We start from the raw sequence: 20,918 nt of genomic DNA, 5'->3' as shown, positions 1-20,918 counted from the left end.
ATGTGTGTGTGTGTGTGTGTATGTGTTCGTGCACGTGTGTGTGTGTGTACGTGTACAGATGGTGCAACATGAGCTGGAGTCTCAGAGGAGTCGCTGTCACAACCTGGATCGACAGATGCAGAAAATGGAGGCTGACCATGAAGAAAAGGTATTGGTGCATGTGGGAATGTGCAACATACACACACACATACACACACACACACACACACACACACACACACACACACACACACACACACACATTCATCTACAATCGCAGTTGTGGATCATATGTTTAACAAAATAAAGAACAAACACTCACACATTTGTAAACACATTAAATGAAAGTGCTGCTACTACCACACATGCACCCACCGAAACACACACACACACATGGGTCAACAGATCCCATGCCCTGCAGTGAAAGATAAAACAAACGGAGAAACCTGCAAGCTTTACCAGCTCCCTGCCTACTGGTTGTTTCTTTTCTTTAACCCCTTCCATCCAATTCCTGTTTCAGATGACACGCCTGAAGCTGGACCACGAGGATCGGATCAGAGGACTCTTGCCAGGGGAGATGAAGCAGGTAAGGCCCCATCAGTTCTCACACCATGTAACACCCGCCTGTTCAAAAAGGAAATGGTCAACAACAGCAGGGGGAACAGTTGTTGACCATTTCATTTATCAGATGGATTCCCCCGTCTCCTTGACAAAGGTGGCAGTACGTTGCAGGTCCTCCAGTCCTTCGTAGAGATTTACAGGCCCCTGGGATTGGATCGGGCCAGGTTTTCTCTCGGAGCGCTTGGTGGAGCGGGCAGGACTGCAGCAGATGTTCTGTTGTCTGGCTGCCTGTTCTGCAGGGGCACTGCTCTGTGTCGCTGATACGGAGTTTCGTGTATAGGTGGTGTTTCAGGCGGTTGTGGCCTGTCCTGAGCCTGAAAATGGCTACCTGCTCTCGACGGGTCAGCATGTAGTACAGGTCTGCTCTGTTGTGGCATGGGTGCTGCTGCTTCCACTTGTTCTGCAGCTTGGCCTTAATGATGGTCCTGGATTCAGAGTAGTTGGTAGACCATGTCCATCTGCTCTTTCGTAGTGCCTTCCTTTGCCAGGGAGTCAGCAGTCTCCTTGCCAAGCATGTTGCAGTGGGAGGGAATCCACTGCAGGGTGACAGTGTGACTTGTGCAGAGGGAGGCGAGAGAGGAGGACAGATCGTTGAGTTCTGGATCTCTGTTGGACCAAAGGGAGGGGGAACAGTGATAGAAGAATTGATAATGATGAGATGACCATCATGCATGGTGTTGTGTTCTTGAGAAAGGCGCTTCACTCTTGATTTTTCCTCACTCTGCCCAGGCATGGAATGGGTACCTGACCTTGGTCGTGGAAGGTTTAAGCGGCAGAAGGAGAGGGTTCAGCCCCATCTACTCATGCTTGAACGCCCAGTTGCACAGTGGATATGAATTCACTGCCTGAAAAGTTGAATGGTTACGGGACCTTTCACCACCATCATCATCATCATGTTGGCTATCATGTTCATTATTTTTCATACATTTTGACATAATAAACTGTGACAATGCAATGTGTGTGTGTGTGTGTGTGGTAGTGTGTCAGTGCCATGTATGTGTGTGGTCGGGTGTCAGTGCCAAGTGTGTGCTGTCCTGTGTCAGTGCCTTGTACTGTCTTGTGTCAGTGCCATGTGTGTATAGTCCTGTGTCAGTGCCATGTACTGTCCTTGTCAGTGCCACTACTGTCCTGTGTCAGTGCCACATACTGTCCTGTGTCAGTGCCATGTGTGTGTTGTCATGTGTCAGTGTCATGTACTGTCATGTGTCAGTGCCATGTGTGTATAGCCCTGTGTCAGTGCCACATACTGTCCTGTGTCAGTGTTATATGTGTGTAGTCCTGTGTCAGTACCATGTGTATATAGCCCTGTGTCAGTGCCACGTACTGTCCTGTGTCAGTGCTATATGTGTGTAGTCCGGTGTCAGTGCCATGTACAGTCTGTGTCAGTGCCATGTGTGTATAGTCCTGTGTCAGTGCCTTGTACTGTCCTGTGTCAGTGCCTTGTACTGTCCTGTGTCAGTGTCATGTGTGTATTGTCATGTGTCAGTGCCATGTACTGTCCTGCTTCAGTGTCAGTGCCATGTACAGTCTGTGTCAGTGCCATGTGTGTATAATCCTGTGTCAGTGCCTTGTACTGTCCTGTGTCAGTGCCATGTACTGTCCTGCTTCAGTGTCATATGTGTATAGTCCTGTGTCAGTGCCATGCACAGTCCTGTGTCAGTGCCATGCGTGTATAGTCCTGTGTCAGTGCCATGTTTGTATTGTCCTATGTCAGTGCCACATACTGTCTTGTGTCTGTGCCATATGTTTATAGTCCTGTGTCAGTGCCATGTACTGTCCTGTGTCAGTGCCATGTGTGTGTATAGTCCTGTGTCAGTGCCACATACTGTCCTGTGTCAGTGCCATGTGTGTGTATAGTCCTGTGTCAGTGCCACATACTGTCCTGTGTCAGTGCCATGTGTGTAGTGTCCTGTGTCAGTGCCATGTATTGTCCTGTGTCAGTGCTATGTATGTGCTGTCCTGTGTCAGTGCCATATGTGTGTAGTCCTGTGTCAGTGCCATGTGTTGCATGTGTTGTGCCAGTGCCGTGTGTGTGTGCAGTCCTGTGTCAGTGCTATATGTGTGTAGTCCTGTGTCGGTGCCATGTACTGTCCTGTGTCAGTGCCATATGTGTGCAGTCCTGTATCAGTGCCATGTACTGTCCTGTGTCAGTGCCATATGTGTACAGTCCTGTATCAGTGCCATATGTGTGTAGTTCTGTTTCAGTGCCATGTGTGGTGTGTGTTATGTCAGTGTCATGTACTGTCCTGTGTCAGTGCCATGTACTGCACTTTGTCAGTGCCATGTGTGTGCTCCTGTGTGAGTGCCATGTGTGTAGTCCTGTGTGTGTGCCATGTGTGTAGTCGTGTGTCAGTGCCATGTGGTGTGTGGTGTGTCAGTGCCATGTTTGTACGGCATGTCATTGTGTCAGTGCCATAATATGTGCTGCGTGTTGTGTCAGGAACTGGAGGACACCATCGGCTCCCTGAAGAGCCAGGTTGGCAGCCTGCAGCAGAGGGCGGCCATGCTGCAGGAGGAGCTGGACATGCGCCTCAAGAACCCGCTGGGCACCTTTGCCTCCTGCCCCCCCTCCGCTTCCACCCCCATCAAGTCCTCCGTCTGACCTCACACCACGCCATCATCATCATCATCATCATCATCGTCTTCCTTCTGTCTGCCCCCCCTCCTCCTCCCCATCCCCCCCCCCACACACACACACACACACACACACCCACCTGACCGCTTCCTTCCTCATCAAGTACTCTTGTCTGACCTCATACCACAGCATCGTCATCTTCTCCGTTCCGTCGTTTGCACCCCCTGACCACCCAACCACCTCCACCACTATGGAGTCCTCTGTCTAACCTCAGATAAGGCATTGTCATTATCATCGTTGTCCTTCTGTATCCCCCCCCCCCCCCCCCCCCCCCCCCCCCCCCCCCCCCCCCCCCCCCCCCATGCCCCCACTACCACTGCTAATACTACTACTACAACTGCAGGAGTTCTGTTCCATGGTAAAGCCCTGTAATGACCCCTTGGCAGTCAGTTGGACTGTAAGAAGTGTAATTTGATTTGATTTGTTAAGTGGTTTTCATTTTCTTTTTATTGTGTTAAGTTATGGGGTTGTTGGGGATTTTTGTTGTTGTTGTTTGTTTGCTTGTTGCAGAAGTGGCTTCCGCTTACTGCAGAAAGTGCCTTATATCAGGTGGTGTGCATTGTAACAGTAAAAATGTGATTACATTTCCCTATTAATCTTCCACCCTTTATCCAACCCCACCCGCTCATCTGCCCCCCCTCCCCCATGCCCCCACACACGTATGTAAAATAATACTGATTGTTTTGTATTTGAATTATTGAAATGTCGGTTGGGGATATGTCTGATGCACATGTGAAAGTTGTTGTTTTGTAAGTTTACTCATGAAAAGAAGGAGAAAAGAAAGAAATGCAGGGAGCTGGTTGAATCAAAGAGAGAAAAAGAACAAACAGCTTTCTTGATATTCATAGTCATGCATGCTTCCCGTCCAGTCTTTTCAAAGCCATGTAGTGAGTGGGTTGTTTCTCTTTGCAGTCCACAGGCATTTGTTTGTGAAGAAGCAGTGTGTGTGTGTGTGGCCCTTCGCTTAATAACTGAACTGTTTTGGTGTCAGATTTTGAGCTTCCTCAGCAATTTGTGTTTTGGTCAGTCTCCATTGCTTCTTTTGGTGTGTTTTTAATGACATTTTTGTTTGTTTCAAATTCCTTTGAAATGGCTGATCTCTGGTTGTTTGATATTGGGAATGTGAGAGAGGCCAAATGTAAGTGTTTATACAGAGATTTAGCAATACGTGTTAGTTTTTATTGTCTTGTCTTGTGTTGTTTGTCATTGTGTGTATTACTTTTGTGTCACAACAGATTTCTCTGTGTGAAATTCAGGCTGCCGTCCCCAGGGAAAACTTGTTGCTGTAGTGCAGCACCACCGCTTATATATATATACATATATATATATATGATTTGAAAGGTTCATACACACACACACACACACACACACACACACACGATTTGAAAGGTTCAGGCCGATCATTCTTCAGTTGAGAAGCTGAACCAGACATGAAAAATGTCAGTCATATCATAATCTGTGCTCCCTTCACCCTTATGCATCGACTCATTGAAGACTCCAGAAGGCTGGCGGCAGTTTTGTGAAAGAGTTCAGAGAAGGGAAATGATCTCTGGCTCCTGCAGTCTGTTGTGTAGATTCTCACCTGTTGTCTGCTCCTTACACAAGTACTTCACCATTTTGTCGCTCTCAGTGAATGGTGAGCAGCCCATTGTGTAGGATGTTTTCTATTCATTTTTATTTGACAGAAAACGTTCTTGATTTTTTTGTTTTGTTTTTTTTTGTTTTTTTTTTTTGCTGATTTGTTCAGTATTTATCATTTCATTTTGTGACAGTTGTATTAAACTGTGTTCCACGTTGCATTTCAATGCATTGCATTGTATCATATTGCATTGCATTACATTGTATCACATTGTATTCTGTTATGTATTCAAAAGCTCTGATGTTGCTGTGAAAAAGAAAGGACAAGTTCTGACTGTACTGACAGGGTCACTGACAAGAATCTTCATGCCCGCAAAACATTTTAAAAGATTAACTCCATGCAGTTCATGACCCTGTTGTAACACTTTTTACATGTACAAGTTGATGTCTGCATGAGCACATTCTCTGACTGGTTTAGCTTTAAAAAAAAAAAAAAAAAGTTGCTGTCAGTGGTTTAACTTAATAACTGAAGATGTCAGTCATGTTATTGTTCAGGAAGAGAGGAATGTTAAGTGATTTTTGTTTTCGTTTAAAGTTATCATTATCACTGGACGAAGTGAGAACATTTGTCACCCATCTTTTCTTTTTCTTTCACTTTTCAAGTCAGGAAGTGGGCTGAACATTCATTATGATATGACAATTCAGTCACAACAAATTCATTAACATTGGTCGCTTTGCTTCCCATGTCCTCCCCACCTGAAATGTCAAGCCTACCTCCTGTCCCTGCTGTGAGAGGCATTCAGTACCATTGAATATTGTGTTTGCCAAAGTGAACAGCAGTGGTGTTTTGTTTTTTTTGTTGGTTTTTTTTTGGGGGGGGGCTTGGTTTTTGTTGTTGTTTTTTGGTTATTTTTCCTTTGCTTTTGGTTTCAGTTTTTGTAATAAAAAAAAAAAAAAGTGAAAGGTTACATTCCTGTGGTCATGCCTTTCATACTGAAAAGGGACCAGTTGTCAGCATTACTGTGATAAAAAAAAAGAAAAAGAAAAAAGATATAATGAAAGAAAGGTAAACTCTGAATTAGTGGGTGTTTGTTTACCATATCATTTTCTTCCGTGTTGGGTGTGATCATGTATGATTCCACCTTCATGCAATACATAGGCTGACAAACAGCAGTCTGCTTTTTCCAAGTCCTGGTCTGTGCCTTGTATAATCCTGTTTATTATTTTTGGCTGATCTAAGCCAGCCAGGCAATGCATATTTATGGTTCTCCGGCTGTTTAATTCAGCTTTCGTTTGGTTGCTTTTCTGTGTATGTATGTTTTATTGTAATATTTCTTTTAAAAAAAAAATTATATCACAGTCCTAACACATATTATTTCCTAGACTGATTTCTTTTTATATAAATTACATACAATTGTACTGTCATTCTTTTGTAGAATTTGTCATCCTTTGGTTTTTAAATAGGGTATTATATGCTTTTTGTAAAATTGTTTGTTTTGTTTTTTTATGTTTTTATTGGTTTATGATGGACATTACGCATTTTGGTGGTGCACACATCTGTGATGCTGTAGGTTAAGAACAAATTCTGTTTTTTGTGTCTGTTTTTCTTCTCTTTTGGAATTGCAGCAATGGATGCAATACTACAGCTGCATTGATTCCAGTTTCCTTTTTTCTGACCTGGTTATGTGTTAAGCTAATACTGTCATACATATGAAATTATTGAATCATACAATTTGTATCGTTGTGTATATGTTGGGTTCCACTTTGTAACAAAAATAATATAAGTTAAAGCTAAACTGATATTCAAGTTCAAAATGGTATCTGTTAAGTTCGTTTCTCGCGAGAGCCTCAGTTTTCAGTGGTGTGTGAATTAGAAAGAAATTGGAACATATTAAATTTTCTTTTATCAATGCGATTTTGAATGTTAAGTTTTTGAGAATCTGAAAGAAAGATAGGTTCATTAATAAATAGTAAGGAGTTGTAACTCTCTCCATTCACAAGGTACACAACTTAAAGTCAGTGCTGCTTATGCTATCAATTCAGCTAGCACACAGGCAAATAAAAGGTACATTGGAACAAACTCAGACACTTCCTCAAAAAAGGAAGCGCCGGGCCTGTCCTTACACCAATCATCTGACATGTGCACACATCAGCAAAGATAGAAGAAATGTGCAAACACAAATAAGCTTTTATTCAAGACTGGCATAGCCTCTTTATTCCTGAACAAGCCACACAGAACACATGGACAATACAGAACAAACACATGGTTGCCTCGGTGGTTTTTCAGCTGGAAATGAACAATTAGGCAGGGAGATGAAAAGATAGGTTCAGTTTCAATTGTGTGATAAAGCGTAAGGATTGATCCATACACACTACTAATATATGCTACACAGCATCTGCTTAAAAAAAAAAGAAAGAGATGCCTGACTACACATGACCTAATGCAATGGTCAGTTCTTTAGACCTATGCAAATTCTAAAAATGTATACATTATGTGCATCACACAGACACATTGAAAATCACTCAGTAGTCTTCCGCACACACACACACACATATGTATACACACACACAGTTTCATATTTCTCACGGAGATGTCAGAGTGTTCAGACAAATCCATATATGCTACAACAAATATGCTAGACAGATGCCTGACAGCAGTATAGCCCAACATGTTTAGTCAGGCCTGACTGCATGCATGCATGTATAATTTTGTGTACCTATCAGAGTGGATTTCTTCTAAAGAATTTTACCAGAGGACAACACTTTGTTGGTGTATGTTCTTTTTCGGTGCGCCAAGTGTGTGCTGCACATGGGACCTCTGTTTATCATCTCATCCATATGACTGGACACTCAGTTTGATTTTCCAGTCAAACTTGGGAGAAAGGGTGAAAACCAGCACCCTCATGGACACTGTATTGGCAGACGAGCGTCTTATCCATTCTGCCTACTTCCTCCTGCACACACACACACACACACACACACACACACATGCACTCAACTGAATAAGTTGGTTGTCTAACAGATGCCCAGGTCTCACCTTCCACCATTAAACACACCCACACACATAGTGTCACACACAAACACTGTCATCTACACAATCACAGCCACACACACATCAGTGCATACACACATAGACATACACATTCTACCACATACACACATACTCACATATATATATATATATATAGACACTGGCATAGTTTGCCACTGTGGTGTCCATCGCATGAACAGTTGAAGCAAAAATGACAGAACTTCAGAATGCTGTGTTCGTAGTTTTGTGCAAGCGTGCTGTATAGAATTTCCAGCTTGCTATTGGGCAAGGCAGCACTGCTCTACATTTGTTTAAATTCTCACCATTTGTTTTATCATCAGTTTGCATCACATATTCTCATTCTTTGTTTCTTCACCCTCTGAATTTCAGCGTCTATGATAATACAATGAACAAAGCATTGATTTCAATTTTTTTTTCTTCTTCATTCACATGGTGGGTATTGGAATCCTCTGACAGAGAACGATGGTACACAATGCTGTGGTATCAGCACACACACACAACCCCTTTATGAAAGTAAAAACACGATTACATGACAACAGCAGTACATATCAATTATGTCTTAAAATACTTAACCTTCAGAGTGCTATGGACCATGATCTTGGCTTTCCTGTCAAGCGCAATGGGTCATGATCACAGCTCTTTATACATAAGATCTGAACCCGTTCAGCTATTGTTTTCAGCCTTCTTAAAATTGCATCGTTTTCATTTGCCTACTTCCTCCCAGTGCCAAACTTACCAATTATGTTCCACTGTTTGCCCATTTTTCAGACAGACATCATCGAATATGAAAGTGACAAATGCTTCCATGACCACACCAATACTGATTAATAAATAAACAGTAAATCTATATACAATATATCTCTAAAACAACATCCATTTCTCTGTTACTTACAAAAGCATTCTGATTAAAATTAATGTGATGAATCATCATCATCAGACGCAAATATCACCAAATAACAAACCAAAAATTACCAAGCCATATTAGAAACTACAAGGCCAGGAAGCCATGAACTTCCCTCACCAGTTAACTCCACTATTAGTAGAGCATGCTGAGACTTGGCATTAAAGACCACAACCCCCCACCCCTCCCCAAAACATTAACAAATAAATAAGACAGAAAAAAACCACTTTCAAAAGAAAGGAAATGACAACAGATATAAACTGTGACAATCCCAGATCACACTGAATTTTTAACAAAGGTATGAAGGATGACGGCATGAAGAAAGTGGTCACACATGAACCACTGGCAGGGGATCCAAGAGAGAAGGGAGTGAACCAAGACTGCAGCCCTGAACAACCCAACCATATGGGCGCCAGCATTTAGATCGCTAAACTCCACTCCACTCCATTTACATGGTGTAACCAATATTTTTTTCCGCATCCATTACATTTTTAAAAAAATCTGTTTTAATAAGCAACAATCGAAATCTATAAAACAACAAATGAGACAAGAAAAGGAAACCAGCCTTGCTCCAACACAAACAAGAAATTTGGCACAGCTGCATAAGGCACTGCAGAAATGATCTGTGTGTGTGGAGGTGGGTGGGTGAGTGCATAGATAGGTGGGTGAAAGGTTGATCAATGCAACAATAGGTGGGTGAAAGGTTGAACAATGCAACAATAGGTGGGTGAAAGGTTGAACAATGCAACAATAAACATTCACTACATACAACAACGGTTCTTTCGAGTACAAACGTCAGACCGATAAATGCAATGTATGAATTTAACTTGTCAATATAAAAAATGTTTTTTTGAATATAAGGTCAGAATGATAAAGGCAACAATTATATAAATCTAAGCTTAAACAGTGTCCAGAATTTCAATTTAACACATCCAAAAATAAAAAGTATACAAAAATTTCGATCAACGAACCTAAAAATATAAGTGTACAAAATTTTCAGCCTACCATTTTCAAAACTTTACTTTAACCCACAAAAACCCTTCTAGGCATTTTGTGCAGATGTGTGTAATTCTAAAGGCATTCTTCACATCCACTGACTCCCGATACATTTTCAGTCATATTCTTATCCATGTTGCTTATAGTCCAGCCGACCGCACAGGGCCATATCAGGACTGTCAAACCATACAAATGCTCAACCACATCAAAACATAACTGTCACATCTACAAAAAAACACTATGACAAACCGACAAAACAGTTCATGACACAGTATCCCAACCATTTAGCTCCTTGTGGCAAATAAGACTAGGCCATGCTGAGGACGCCAGCCATTCCGCTTAATTTATCATCCCCAGATTACAAAAAATCGTAAAAAAGGAAAAAAAAACAACCAATACTTGAAAGCCAAACAAAAAATACATAAAAAGGCCATATAGGCAAATAACACTGCAGAATGGACAGCTAGTGCCCATCCCAGAGTTTACATCTCACTACCTAATCGCCAGAGCAAACCAGCACAGATAGTACATTACAGACTGCGGAAAAGAGAAGAAAGTGTCAAGGCTTGCTTGAAAAAAGAAAGGGGAATGGACTGGGAAGGCTGAAAAAGGAGACAACAGTAAAGAAAGAAAAAAGGCAGAAACAAAGAGAAAATTTCCAGAAGGCAGGGATGCTATTTATACTGAAAGACCCTCAGCATCCCCACATGGAGACATTTTCAGTCAGTATCAGAATATTACTTAATCTGTATTGTTCATAAAAAATATGCATAACAGAAAAACAAGAGGAGAGAAGCAGCTTGAAACTAATGATTCTCCATCACTAAATCTTATTTCTTCTACTTCTTTGTGTTTGTTTCTCTGACTTTCTCTTTTTCACCTGCATTATTTGATTTACTAACAGATTACAATAACACAGCAAAACCACAACCAACACACACACATACACAACAATGACTGAGCACACCATCGACTTTGGCTTGTCGCTGCTCTGTGCATTTATATTTGTTTCATTCCAAATAAAACCACTTCTAACTCTCTCTGCCCAAACAGTCCCCATTGGTAATGTCCAGTTTACACCCATCAAAAAAAAAAAAAAAAAAAGATGAAAAAAAAATCTGCCTCAGCAATCAAAACTGGGAATCAGAGGGTTTTGAATTGATAGTTAGCACCACAATGTACTGAAGCTCTTGAGATGAGATGCTACCATAAGACACTGAACATCTCATACAGAGACCACATCACAAATGAGGTCAGAAACGGAACAACTGAAGCCTTTAGGGCAATTGACAGCCTGCTTAGCACTGTGAAGAAAAGAAAAATGTGGAATGGACATGTGGCGAGGCCTGGCAAAAACCACCCTGCAAGGCACAGTGCCAGGAGGAAGACGAAGGCAGACAGAAGAAGAGGTGGGAAAACAACATCCGGGAGTGGACAGGCCTGTTTTTTTGCCGGATCACAGAAATCAGCCCACAACCAAGACAGATGGTGGAAGGTTGTCAGAGTCATCAGTGGTGCCTCCACAGCCCCACCTGGGGTTACAAGACCGATGATGATTAGAATCACTGACCTCTCCACAGCTGGAAGCGACCAATCAAAGCAGATTTCTTTGCTATGTGTTTGAATGACAAGCCTATTTTTGGTCTTGCCGCATTTGTTTTATTCATGTTCATTATCACCTCTCATGCAACTATATTAGGAAAGCAACTGCAAGGCATAGAAGCTTTACACGTTATCAACAACTGAAGCATGGTTCTATTAAACAGTTCTTGCAGATTTCATCATCTAACTTAGAATTACTTTTGTCATAACACTAACTTGCAAAAAATTTGTGAAAAATGTGAGGGGAAAAATGTGTGATACCAAGTGAGGTAAACCAATGAAAGGGCACACTTTGTTAGAACAACGTTAGTTAGTCTGACAACATATAGCATGGCACGCCTGTAACAAACCAAACACACACCATCCTTCATGTCATGTGTTGACTTTACACCACAACACAGTGGCCTCTCTCGTCTTGGGAGCCAACATCATCAAAACCACTACATGTTCATCGATCACAAAAATGTACATTGACCAGATCACCAAAGAAATCACTGCAGACACACGTTTTAAGTCTTATTTACAGTCTCTTTCTTTTTCAATGTACTCTCTGAAACAGTGTGTTCAGTCTTTTTTATATATATATACATCTATCCCCTGATCCAATATTTACAGTCTTTCTGACATGAACATACTCTAAAAAATAACAACAACAACAAACAATAATAAAAAAACAACAACATGGAATGAGGAATGGGCTATATTCCACACACTGGAATATGAAATAAGACTAGTCTTAACAGTACAGTCACAATACTGATTCCAGTAAAGGGACTTGGGTCCCACAGAAATGAGCATGCACACAAACTATCGTCCAGTTATGGACATGTGGAAGCTTCCATACATGAGCACTTGTGCATACACACACACGGAATACAAACACATAACAGATGGAATACAAACACCTAACAGTTAAAAAATCACAATCTCCAGCCAGAATGGAACTGACACAGCCCAGAACAATAAAATCTTGGGAGGTCAGTTACCAGGAACTGAAAATGTAAACTGGAGGAACTGAAAGAACTTCATCTTCACTTGCAGATCCATATGTCACAGACACATATTCATATCATAATCACAGTGTGTGTGTAAACTTGTCTCTACATGCCTCATGTCAACAACTGTGCAAACATGCTAAAACCTGCACCACCTCTGTGTACATAGGCATGAAGAATTCAATTCAATTCAAATCGGTTTTGGCAAACAGCCCAGCCGACCACACTGTGGCATGTCAGTGCTGAAAACATGTAACCAGTCTCCAAAGCCGAAACAAACCACATGACAATGATTCTGTTTAACCAATAAAAAATAAATAAATAAAACCTTGGCTCATTACAGTCACAATGCAGCAACCAAATCCAGAAAACATCTTCAGTGTAAGCCAACCCTGGAGAAATCTCATCAGAGGAATTAGAAAAAACAACAACACATAACTGAAGAATTATGTGATTATACACAGCACAGCAAAAACACTTATTGCAAAAACACATAAACAGGCAAAGCACACTCACTGCATACTACAACAAAAAAACCCACAAAAAAACACAAGAATAAGAAAGCACCCATTCACCAATACCAGACAGAGATAAACAAGTAAGAGTTCAGGAATAAATAATATAAGCGAATTGAACCAGGAAAACGGAAAATCAAAATATCCACTTTAAATATCCCATTACCAGACAACACGAAGTGGATAACTGGACACAAAAACATGCCAAGCATACAACTCCATCCTACAACAGTTTGCTCAAACACACTACTTCTGAAACCCAGGTATACAAACATTCTCAAAGCACACAGAAGCAGTTAAAGAAAGACTTTGTAATCCATGTCAACACTCACTGGGTTAAGAAAACACAAAAACGCCTGAATGCACCCCCTGTGGTACCCTGTGATGCTACCGCTTAAACAGCGAGTACAAAACAGCCTTGCAAAGTACGGTAAAGCGTCTCTGTAATAGCCATGAAAATGTCATGAAAAACAGCTCCTGGAGCCCACACACCAACAGAGACATAACACTGTTTTCGGAATGTTGTTTCTTTTTTTTTTTTTCTTTTTTCAAACAAGGAAAAAGAGAACAACCACTGACAACTGTCACTTGACACAAAAACAAAGAGCATTCAACCACACTACGGGTGTGCTCTGTGAAAACAAACTCCTACACACAGCTTACGATAAACAACAATTTCAATCATACTCCTTCTTCTTCGTTCATGGGCTGCAACTCCCACGTTCACTCGCATGTACACAAGTGGGCTTTTACGTGTATGACCGTTTTTACCCCGCCATGTAGGCAGCCATACTCTGTTTTCGGGTGTCAATCATACTTGAAATTGATTACCTGTCTCAATGAGTTTACAGGGTTGTCTAAAAAATCAAAAAACAACAACAAAAATTATGAAAACATCAATTTTAAGTTTCTGCTTAACTGACTTAAGTGAACAAATAATGTACAACGGGAAAGATTTTGCTACACAGAAGGCTCATAACTGTGGGGTTTTCCTGTAAAAATCTGAACAAGTGCTTGCAAAAAATCTGCCAAACAAGAGAAGTAGAAAATCTGCCAAACAAGAAGAAAATCTGGCAAAAAAAAAAAAAAAAGGAACAGGAAGATGGTTTCTCACGGAAGGAGACAGAAGGAAAAAGGATAAAAACAAAAGAAAAGGGAAAACAAAAAATGAGAAGTAGTTCACAGTGCTGTATAAAAATTCTGATGACGCTGGACGGAACTTCAAAATAAAGTGGTACACTGAACAAAAAAAATTATGTGCAAGCAGTCAAATACTTATCACAGTAAAATTTACCACTGATATGGACAAACTATTTCTTTTTCTCTTCATCAGATCCACACAGGTTTAAGTGTAGCATGATCTTGGTACTTGCATGTGTCAATATTTAATCCAAGCTCAAAATGGGGTGTATGTAAGTACTGAGGTATTCCAACTGCAGTGTGAGTGTGCATGTGTGTGTGTGTGTGTGTGTGTGTGTGTGTGTGTGTGTGTGTGCATGTGTGTCTGTGTGTGTGTGTGTGTGTGTGTGTGCGTGTGTGAATTAATGCTGATATCTGCACAGAGGCTATTTTAAAAAGTGACAACAAAAAAGCAGACACATAAATATAAATCAGTGCAAGAATATTCGCGTGGGACACCAGATGAAAAAAGTGTGTGTTATGATACACAAGTAAATTTCAAAGTGTCTCACTGCAAACACATCGAATTGTGAAAATTTTGCTTTTGAAATCATCTGCAAAAATTGGAGCAACATTTACAGCCAAAATATTTTTTAAAAAATATATATACATATAAAAGCACTGAAAAACAACAAATAACACATAAAAAGACAATAGTACCAAGTTATGTAGCAAAAATGGCAATCATCAAAAAAATTTTTTTTATAAAAATAAAAATAAAAAATGAAATAAAAAAACTCACAACTGTCAACAGAAATACAGTTTGGCTTGAATTCTGAAAACATAACAGTCTGGAGTTTGAAAGTTGAGAAAAGTTCAACAGCAAATGTAGTACTACTTCATCCTAAAGATGGTCAGGACACACAACATTAAACTACCAGTGCCGAGCACTGCCAAGCAGCCTGAAAGCAGCAACGTAGGAGACGGAGAGAAACATCCAAGATTATGTTGTTCATGAGTCGCTGGCCAGCCCATCAGTCAAACTCTGATCCAATGGTGATGCTGATTTCCCCAGGATGGACGAATGTGGCATGGTACCAAATATTGGTGTCCAAAACAACTGGAACAGATTTCGTTAAATCAATAAGTTTCAAACAAGCTTGATCTCTGCATTTGTCTGTGTGTGCATCTAAATAAGATGTGTGTGTACATGCATGTATATAATCCAAATTGAAATTGAAAAACTATTAATGAACGTCAACCATAGGTCATAATTTATAGCTTGGGAAGAGAATGAAACAATCAACAAACATATCTATCATCTTATTTTCAATATACATCTGCAGTTTTTACATTCTGTACACAGATGACATATTCCATCACACACTTAAAACAATATGTCCAGCAGTGTTTGGGAATGTGGTTATCATTTCAAGTAATGTATCCATCAGTGATATGTTTTCTTTTCTTCACAGCATGAAAAATATGTCTGGAGACATGTGTGTTCATTTTTTTGTTGGTAACTTGCCTGTACATACATGTTGTTTTTCTGCACGGTTGCATGATATAAACTGTATCACACAAATCAAATCATCATGTCAGATACTGATGTCATTTTCTCCATTCATCACATGACAAATCAGCTGGGCCGGGCTGCATGAGGTGATCTTTGCGGCACTAAGTTTGCTTCGAGTCAAGACTGTTCTCAACAATAAGCAAACTTTACGCTGCTAAGTTAGCTCACGCAACCCACCACTACAAACTTTCTTGTTTATTCTGAGTAGTCTCTCTGTCTCTCCTTGGATTTTCAGCTGTGATTCTAAAAATACATGAACACCTTCATAAAATACACGAGAGGCTACAGACAGACAAGTTATACAGCCACGAGGGTCATGGGTGCAATGAGAGGGAGAGAGGCAAACCAGACAAATGAGATTGCTAAGAGAGACAAGATCTGGCCGTACTAATGTCTCCCTTGTGCACTGTGACGTTGAAGGAGTGGCAGACAGCCTCACATTCTGGTGAAGGCACCAGATTCCATGTCTTCTTTCCGGATACCTGGGCCTGCCATGACGGTCTCTCCACATAATCCAGCTGTACACACACACACACACACACACGCATACAAACATGCACACACATACACATGTAAATAAACATGCACATGAATACAAATAAGATACACACAAATATGAGTACACAAACACACACACACACACTCACACACCATGACAGACATAGAACAGTGACTTTTTTTCTCGATAAGAATATTCATCTTGGAATGAGGAAGTCCCACAGAATAGCATCTTTTTTTTTTCTTTTCTAAAGAACATTCAACTTGGAATGAGGAAGCCTAAGGGATTAGGATTTTCTTTTCTTTCCAAGACACTGAAAAATATTTTTTTTAAAACAGAACAAACCAAGTAAACAAGGTCACTGTTACCAGTGGGCTAATTCGTGTAAGGGTGGACAGAAGGAGACATGATAATGATAATGATGATTTGGATACTTATATCACATCTATCCTCAGCTGGAGACCAAGCTCTGAAGCACACAACATGGAGTCATTTACACAACAGGCTGCGTACCTGGGCAGAGCCGACAGACCGGCTGCCACTGGCCACTCATCATTCATTTATATACACACGCAGACAGACATGTAACATTTTACATGTATGACCATTTTTGGTACATTTTACATGTATGACCATTTTTGTTTATTTACCCCACCACGTAGGCAGCCATACTCTGTTTTTGGGGGTGTGCATGCTGGGTATGTTCTTATTTCCAAAACACACTGAATGCTGAAATGGATTACAGGATCTTTAACATGCGTATTTGATCTTCTGCGTATGTATACACATGCAGGAGGTTCAGGCACAAGCAGGTCTGCACATATGTTGACCTGGGAGATTGGAAAACTCTCCACCCTTTACCAACCAGGTGCCATTACCGGGATATGAACCTGGGACACTCAGATTGAAAGTCCAACACTTGAGCCACTCGGCTATTGCACCCGTCTGCATCACTGCATATTCCCTGACACTGCATAAGAATGGAACAGGTGCATGCAACAGGACACCACAGGACGCCACAGGACACTGCAGGACACCACAGGACAGCACAGGACACCGCAGGACAGCACAGGACACCATGGGACACCACAGGATACCACAGGACAGCACAGGACACCGCAGGACACCATGGGACACCACAGGATGCCACAGGACACCACAGGACACAGAACGTACATGCATGGCTGCTCCAGGCCCTGGCCCACCCATGAAGATCCAGTCCTCTGCCACAGACTCTGAATCGTCAGGAAGGAAGTAGGGCCTCTGGTAGTGCTTTCTCAATACCTTCCCAACCTCCGCATGGCAGTTACTCCTGCACACACAAATAAACACACACACACACACACACACACACACACTTAAAATGGATCATTGCTGGAAATTCTCCAAACCATACAGAACATATATGTTACGCATTACACATGTATGCATGAATGTCTCTATACATGCATGCACATACATGCACATGTGCTCCTTTACGTGCGCGCACAAACACACACACAGAATGAAAACACATCATGAGTGAAACTTGGTGTGAACACGAGAAAATTTAGCAACTCTCAGGAACCAGTGAACTAACAGTGGAGTGCAATCTTCACATCTGGACACAACCAGATAAGCATTACTTGTGGAGGACCAAAAAAGGCTTTCCAACACAAACTACAGCCTTCCCTTCACATAACATTATAACCTGAAAAATAATTATAAGAAATACTATAGTTTCATTGCACTAAAAAAATGTATACAAGAGTTTTATGAATCAATGTGCCAGATATAGTTGTAAGTTTACAAGGGGCTATGAATGTGAACATGTGCATGTTCTGTATCTGTTATATCACTTATTGCGAGACATCTAATTACTGATGTATTTTGACTATATATATATATATATGAATATGAGTAATGACTGTTCTTTCCCATAACATTTCAACAGACAGGCTTCAGTGTTAAAATGTTTGGAAAAACAATAATTCTCCTAAACCAGTACTGCAAAGAGCAGTGGAAGGATTATGCATACTGTGGAGCTGAGTGACATTCTGCAAACACAACTGTTGACTGAGCAAGTCAATGTTTGTACCAAAACTCAAGCTCGTTTGCTTTGACAGTGGGCAGAGTAATATGAGACACAAGGGTAGACACTGGGGGCACACTGCCGACCACAACCACTTTGCATGCACAGTTGTTGAGCCTGAAAAGAGAACCACTGCCTATAATAATATCCAACAAAAAGCTTTCTGTAATGATACTACAATGATTTGCTTCATTAAAGACAACAGAAAACACACATGTACACAACACAACACACACACAGACACACACACTCACACACAGAACAAACACACACAAATTAGTATGTTTGTGGGGAGGATGTGGGAAGGGTAGTTCCTTTAACTAAAAAAAAAAAAAAAAAAAAAAAAAAAATATATATATATATATATATATATAATATATATGTATATATATATATATATATATATATATATATATATACTGGATGAATAGAGTTAGTTTTCATACTTTTTTTTAATGTTCACAACAGATCTGTATGTCTGTATACATGTATCTGCATGCCACATTGGCAGAAACCAGTTCTGGCCTATCAACATCATTGAGGAAGAAACTGTGGGGAGAGTACTTTCAAAATAAGCTGTGTGGCATTTTATGATTCACTCTTTAGTCTATGCTTCTAGACTATCAAAACATTTCTGCTCAATGTGTGTGTGTGTGTGTGTGTGTGTGTGTGTGTGTGTGTGTGTGTGTGTGTGTGTGTGTGTGTGTGTGTGTGTGTGTATGTGTGTGTGTGTATCAGTACCTCTGTGTGGTTTTGTGTGCGTTTCTGTGTGCAGGTGTGTATAACTATAAGTTGTTATTGACATGTTGTTTGAAGAGCATATGTTTTTTGTTGTTGTTTTTTTGTTTGTTTTTTTTAAAGAGCACTTACCAGCCAATAAACCATGGTTTCTCTCCATTGAAAATGAATGCATCACTGAGTATGTGTTGGTATGACCTCTGTGTGTGTGTGTGCGCGTATGTGTGTGTGTGTGTGTGTGTGTTGTGTGTTGTGCGTGTGTGTGTGATTTCACTTAGTTGTTCCTGGGAGTATGAATCTAAGTAAAGTTGCTGTTGTTATTTATCAAAAAGACCTTACCAGCCAATATACCATGGTTTTTCTCCTGGTTGGAAAGCTGCTCTCTCGTCAGACATGTTCAGTGCATCTGCCAATGTGACAAATTCCGTCTCGTACCCGAAAAACTGACAGTCCTCCTTTATGGTATCTAATGAGCCCTCTATCCCACGGTACAATGTCTGGAAGAACTTGAAGCTGAAATGAGACATGGCAGTCCAGTTGAGAACAGCTTCCTTGATCAAGACAGGCCTGCCGGTAAAGGCATATTTTTCGTAGAACTTGTCAGAGGAAATGTCCCATTCTTCAGGCACATCGACAACGTTCCGACACATGTTGCAGTCTACTTTGGGTCTCCAGAGTTCATCACTGAAGAGGTTGTTATCCACTAAGCACGGTGTTGTTACCACATAATCAAACATAAGTTCGTAGCAGGCCACAGAGCAGCCCACGGAAACAGCAAGCAGAATAACTAGGATATGGAGTCGGTGACCAGGATCTTTCAGATATTTTTGAAACTTCTCCATTCGCGTTTCATTTGTCGGAACTGGCTGCCCCTTAGTCTTCATTAAATCAGAAAGCTGCTTATCGTTCACACCACATTTCAAGGCATTTGATCTGAGCAGAGTAAACTTGTCTTTCAGTTTCTTCGCATTTTCTCTCTTTGTCGGAGCCATTGCTGTCGCTTGGAATCAAAACACGACCTGGGAAATCCAGCGCCAAAGGCTGCGACTTCCTGGTCGCGAGCTCACTGTCAACAACAAAACTAAGCTGCCGGTTAAGTTCAAGGGTAGCTTCCGGAATGAAGTAGTAACTTTTAATCCTGGGTATAGTCAAGATCAAAAAGAGCCTGCAAACAAGTTAAAGATTGCAGGGAAAACCATCCTTCAAAACACTGTGTGGAAAGCAAAAACTTGGTCCAAAAGTTCCAGATTTACGACACTGTAAAAAGGAAACGAAACGCTTGTCTGATTTTTCTACTTTAAGTATCAGTCGGTGCTCAGTTGTTTTGCGGACTGCTTGTTTTGCGGTGTCCATGATTCAGATCTGATTTCAAATTTACTATATATATATATAATAAAAGAAGTGATTAATCGATTATGAGGCTTTCCCTCCAGAAAAGAAATTTTGGAAAATGCGGAAATTGTGACAAGAAAGGGCACTTATAATCATCGTGTTAATTTGTATGAATTACTTTTAATAACTGCTTCTGTTACACACACACACACACATACACACACACACACGTGTGTGTGTGTGTGTGTGTGTGTGTGTGTGTGTGTGTGTGTGTGTGTGTGTGTAACACTTTAAAAAAAATAAGTAAGAGAGGGGAATCAAAAAAAAGATTATACCAAATGATTAAAGGATATATTGATAAATGAACAAGAACAAAAATGCAAGCAGTTTAAACACACACACACACACCGGCACACACACACGACTCACTGGCACTCACTCACTCACACACACACACACACCGTGACACACCGGCACACACTGACACACACTGTGGCACACACACACACACACACACACACACACACTCACTCACAAACACACACACACACACACACACACTCACTCACTCACTCACTCACTCATTCACTCACTCACTCACTCACTCACTCACTCACTCTCACACACGCAAACCGGCAGAAAAGAATTTATCAATCTTCACACTTAATGGTTGGGGGTTGAAAAGAACGCAAAGGAGGTCAAAATGTGT

At 40.8% G+C, this 20,918-nt stretch overlaps 2 protein-coding genes across 7 annotated transcripts in view; one reads left to right on the top strand and one right to left on the bottom strand.

The window, feature by feature from the left end:
- The window catches only part of LOC143292894 (centrosomal protein of 112 kDa-like), a 98,198-nt gene extending 94,713 nt beyond the window's left edge, over nucleotides 1-3,485 (top strand). For all 6 annotated transcript variants that reach the window (XM_076603566.1, XM_076603564.1, XM_076603562.1 and 3 more), the window contains 3 exons: nucleotides 59-148; nucleotides 500-565; nucleotides 3,041-3,485. In XM_076603566.1, the coding sequence (XP_076459681.1) occupies nucleotides 59-148; nucleotides 500-565; nucleotides 3,041-3,202 (318 nt within the window). In that variant the 3' untranslated portion in view covers nucleotides 3,203-3,485. The remainder of the gene's footprint in view (nucleotides 1-58; nucleotides 149-499; nucleotides 566-3,040) is intronic.
- Nucleotides 3,486-13,396: 9,911 nt separating this feature from the next.
- On the bottom strand, nucleotides 13,397-19,929 carry LOC143292893 (uncharacterized). The gene is made up of 4 exons (XM_076603559.1): nucleotides 19,217-19,929; nucleotides 17,245-17,380; nucleotides 15,958-16,087; nucleotides 13,397-15,113 (listed from the first exon to the last, which is right to left on the bottom strand). Exons 1-4 carry the CDS (start codon nucleotides 19,867-19,869, stop codon nucleotides 15,028-15,030), a joined length of 1,005 nt encoding a protein of 334 aa, XP_076459674.1. The 5' UTR covers nucleotides 19,870-19,929; the 3' UTR covers nucleotides 13,397-15,027.
- Nucleotides 19,930-20,918: the final 989 nt, after the last annotated feature.

Source organism: Babylonia areolata, chromosome 18, assembly GCF_041734735.1.
Source record: "Babylonia areolata isolate BAREFJ2019XMU chromosome 18, ASM4173473v1, whole genome shotgun sequence".
In the NCBI taxonomy this organism is placed as follows: Eukaryota; Metazoa; Mollusca; class Gastropoda; order Neogastropoda; family Buccinidae; genus Babylonia; species Babylonia areolata.
Note: the sequence above shows the minus strand (reverse complement) of the source record. Positions and strands in the feature narration are given on the sequence as shown.

Excerpts from the sequence above, each read along its gene's own strand:
- LOC143292893 (XM_076603559.1), bottom strand. The coding sequence starts at position 19,869 with ATGGCTCCGACAAAGAGAGAAAATGCGAAGAAACTGAAAGACAAGTTT. Across the intron at positions 17,381-19,216 it reads AAACCATGGTATATTGGCTG|GAGTAACTGCCATGCGGAGG; the intron begins GTAAGGTCTTTT and ends TTGTGTGTGCAG. Across the intron at positions 15,114-15,957 it reads AGTGCACAAGGGAGACATTA|TTGTTTTGGACACCAATATT; the intron begins GTACGGCCAGAT and ends AATCTGTTCCAG.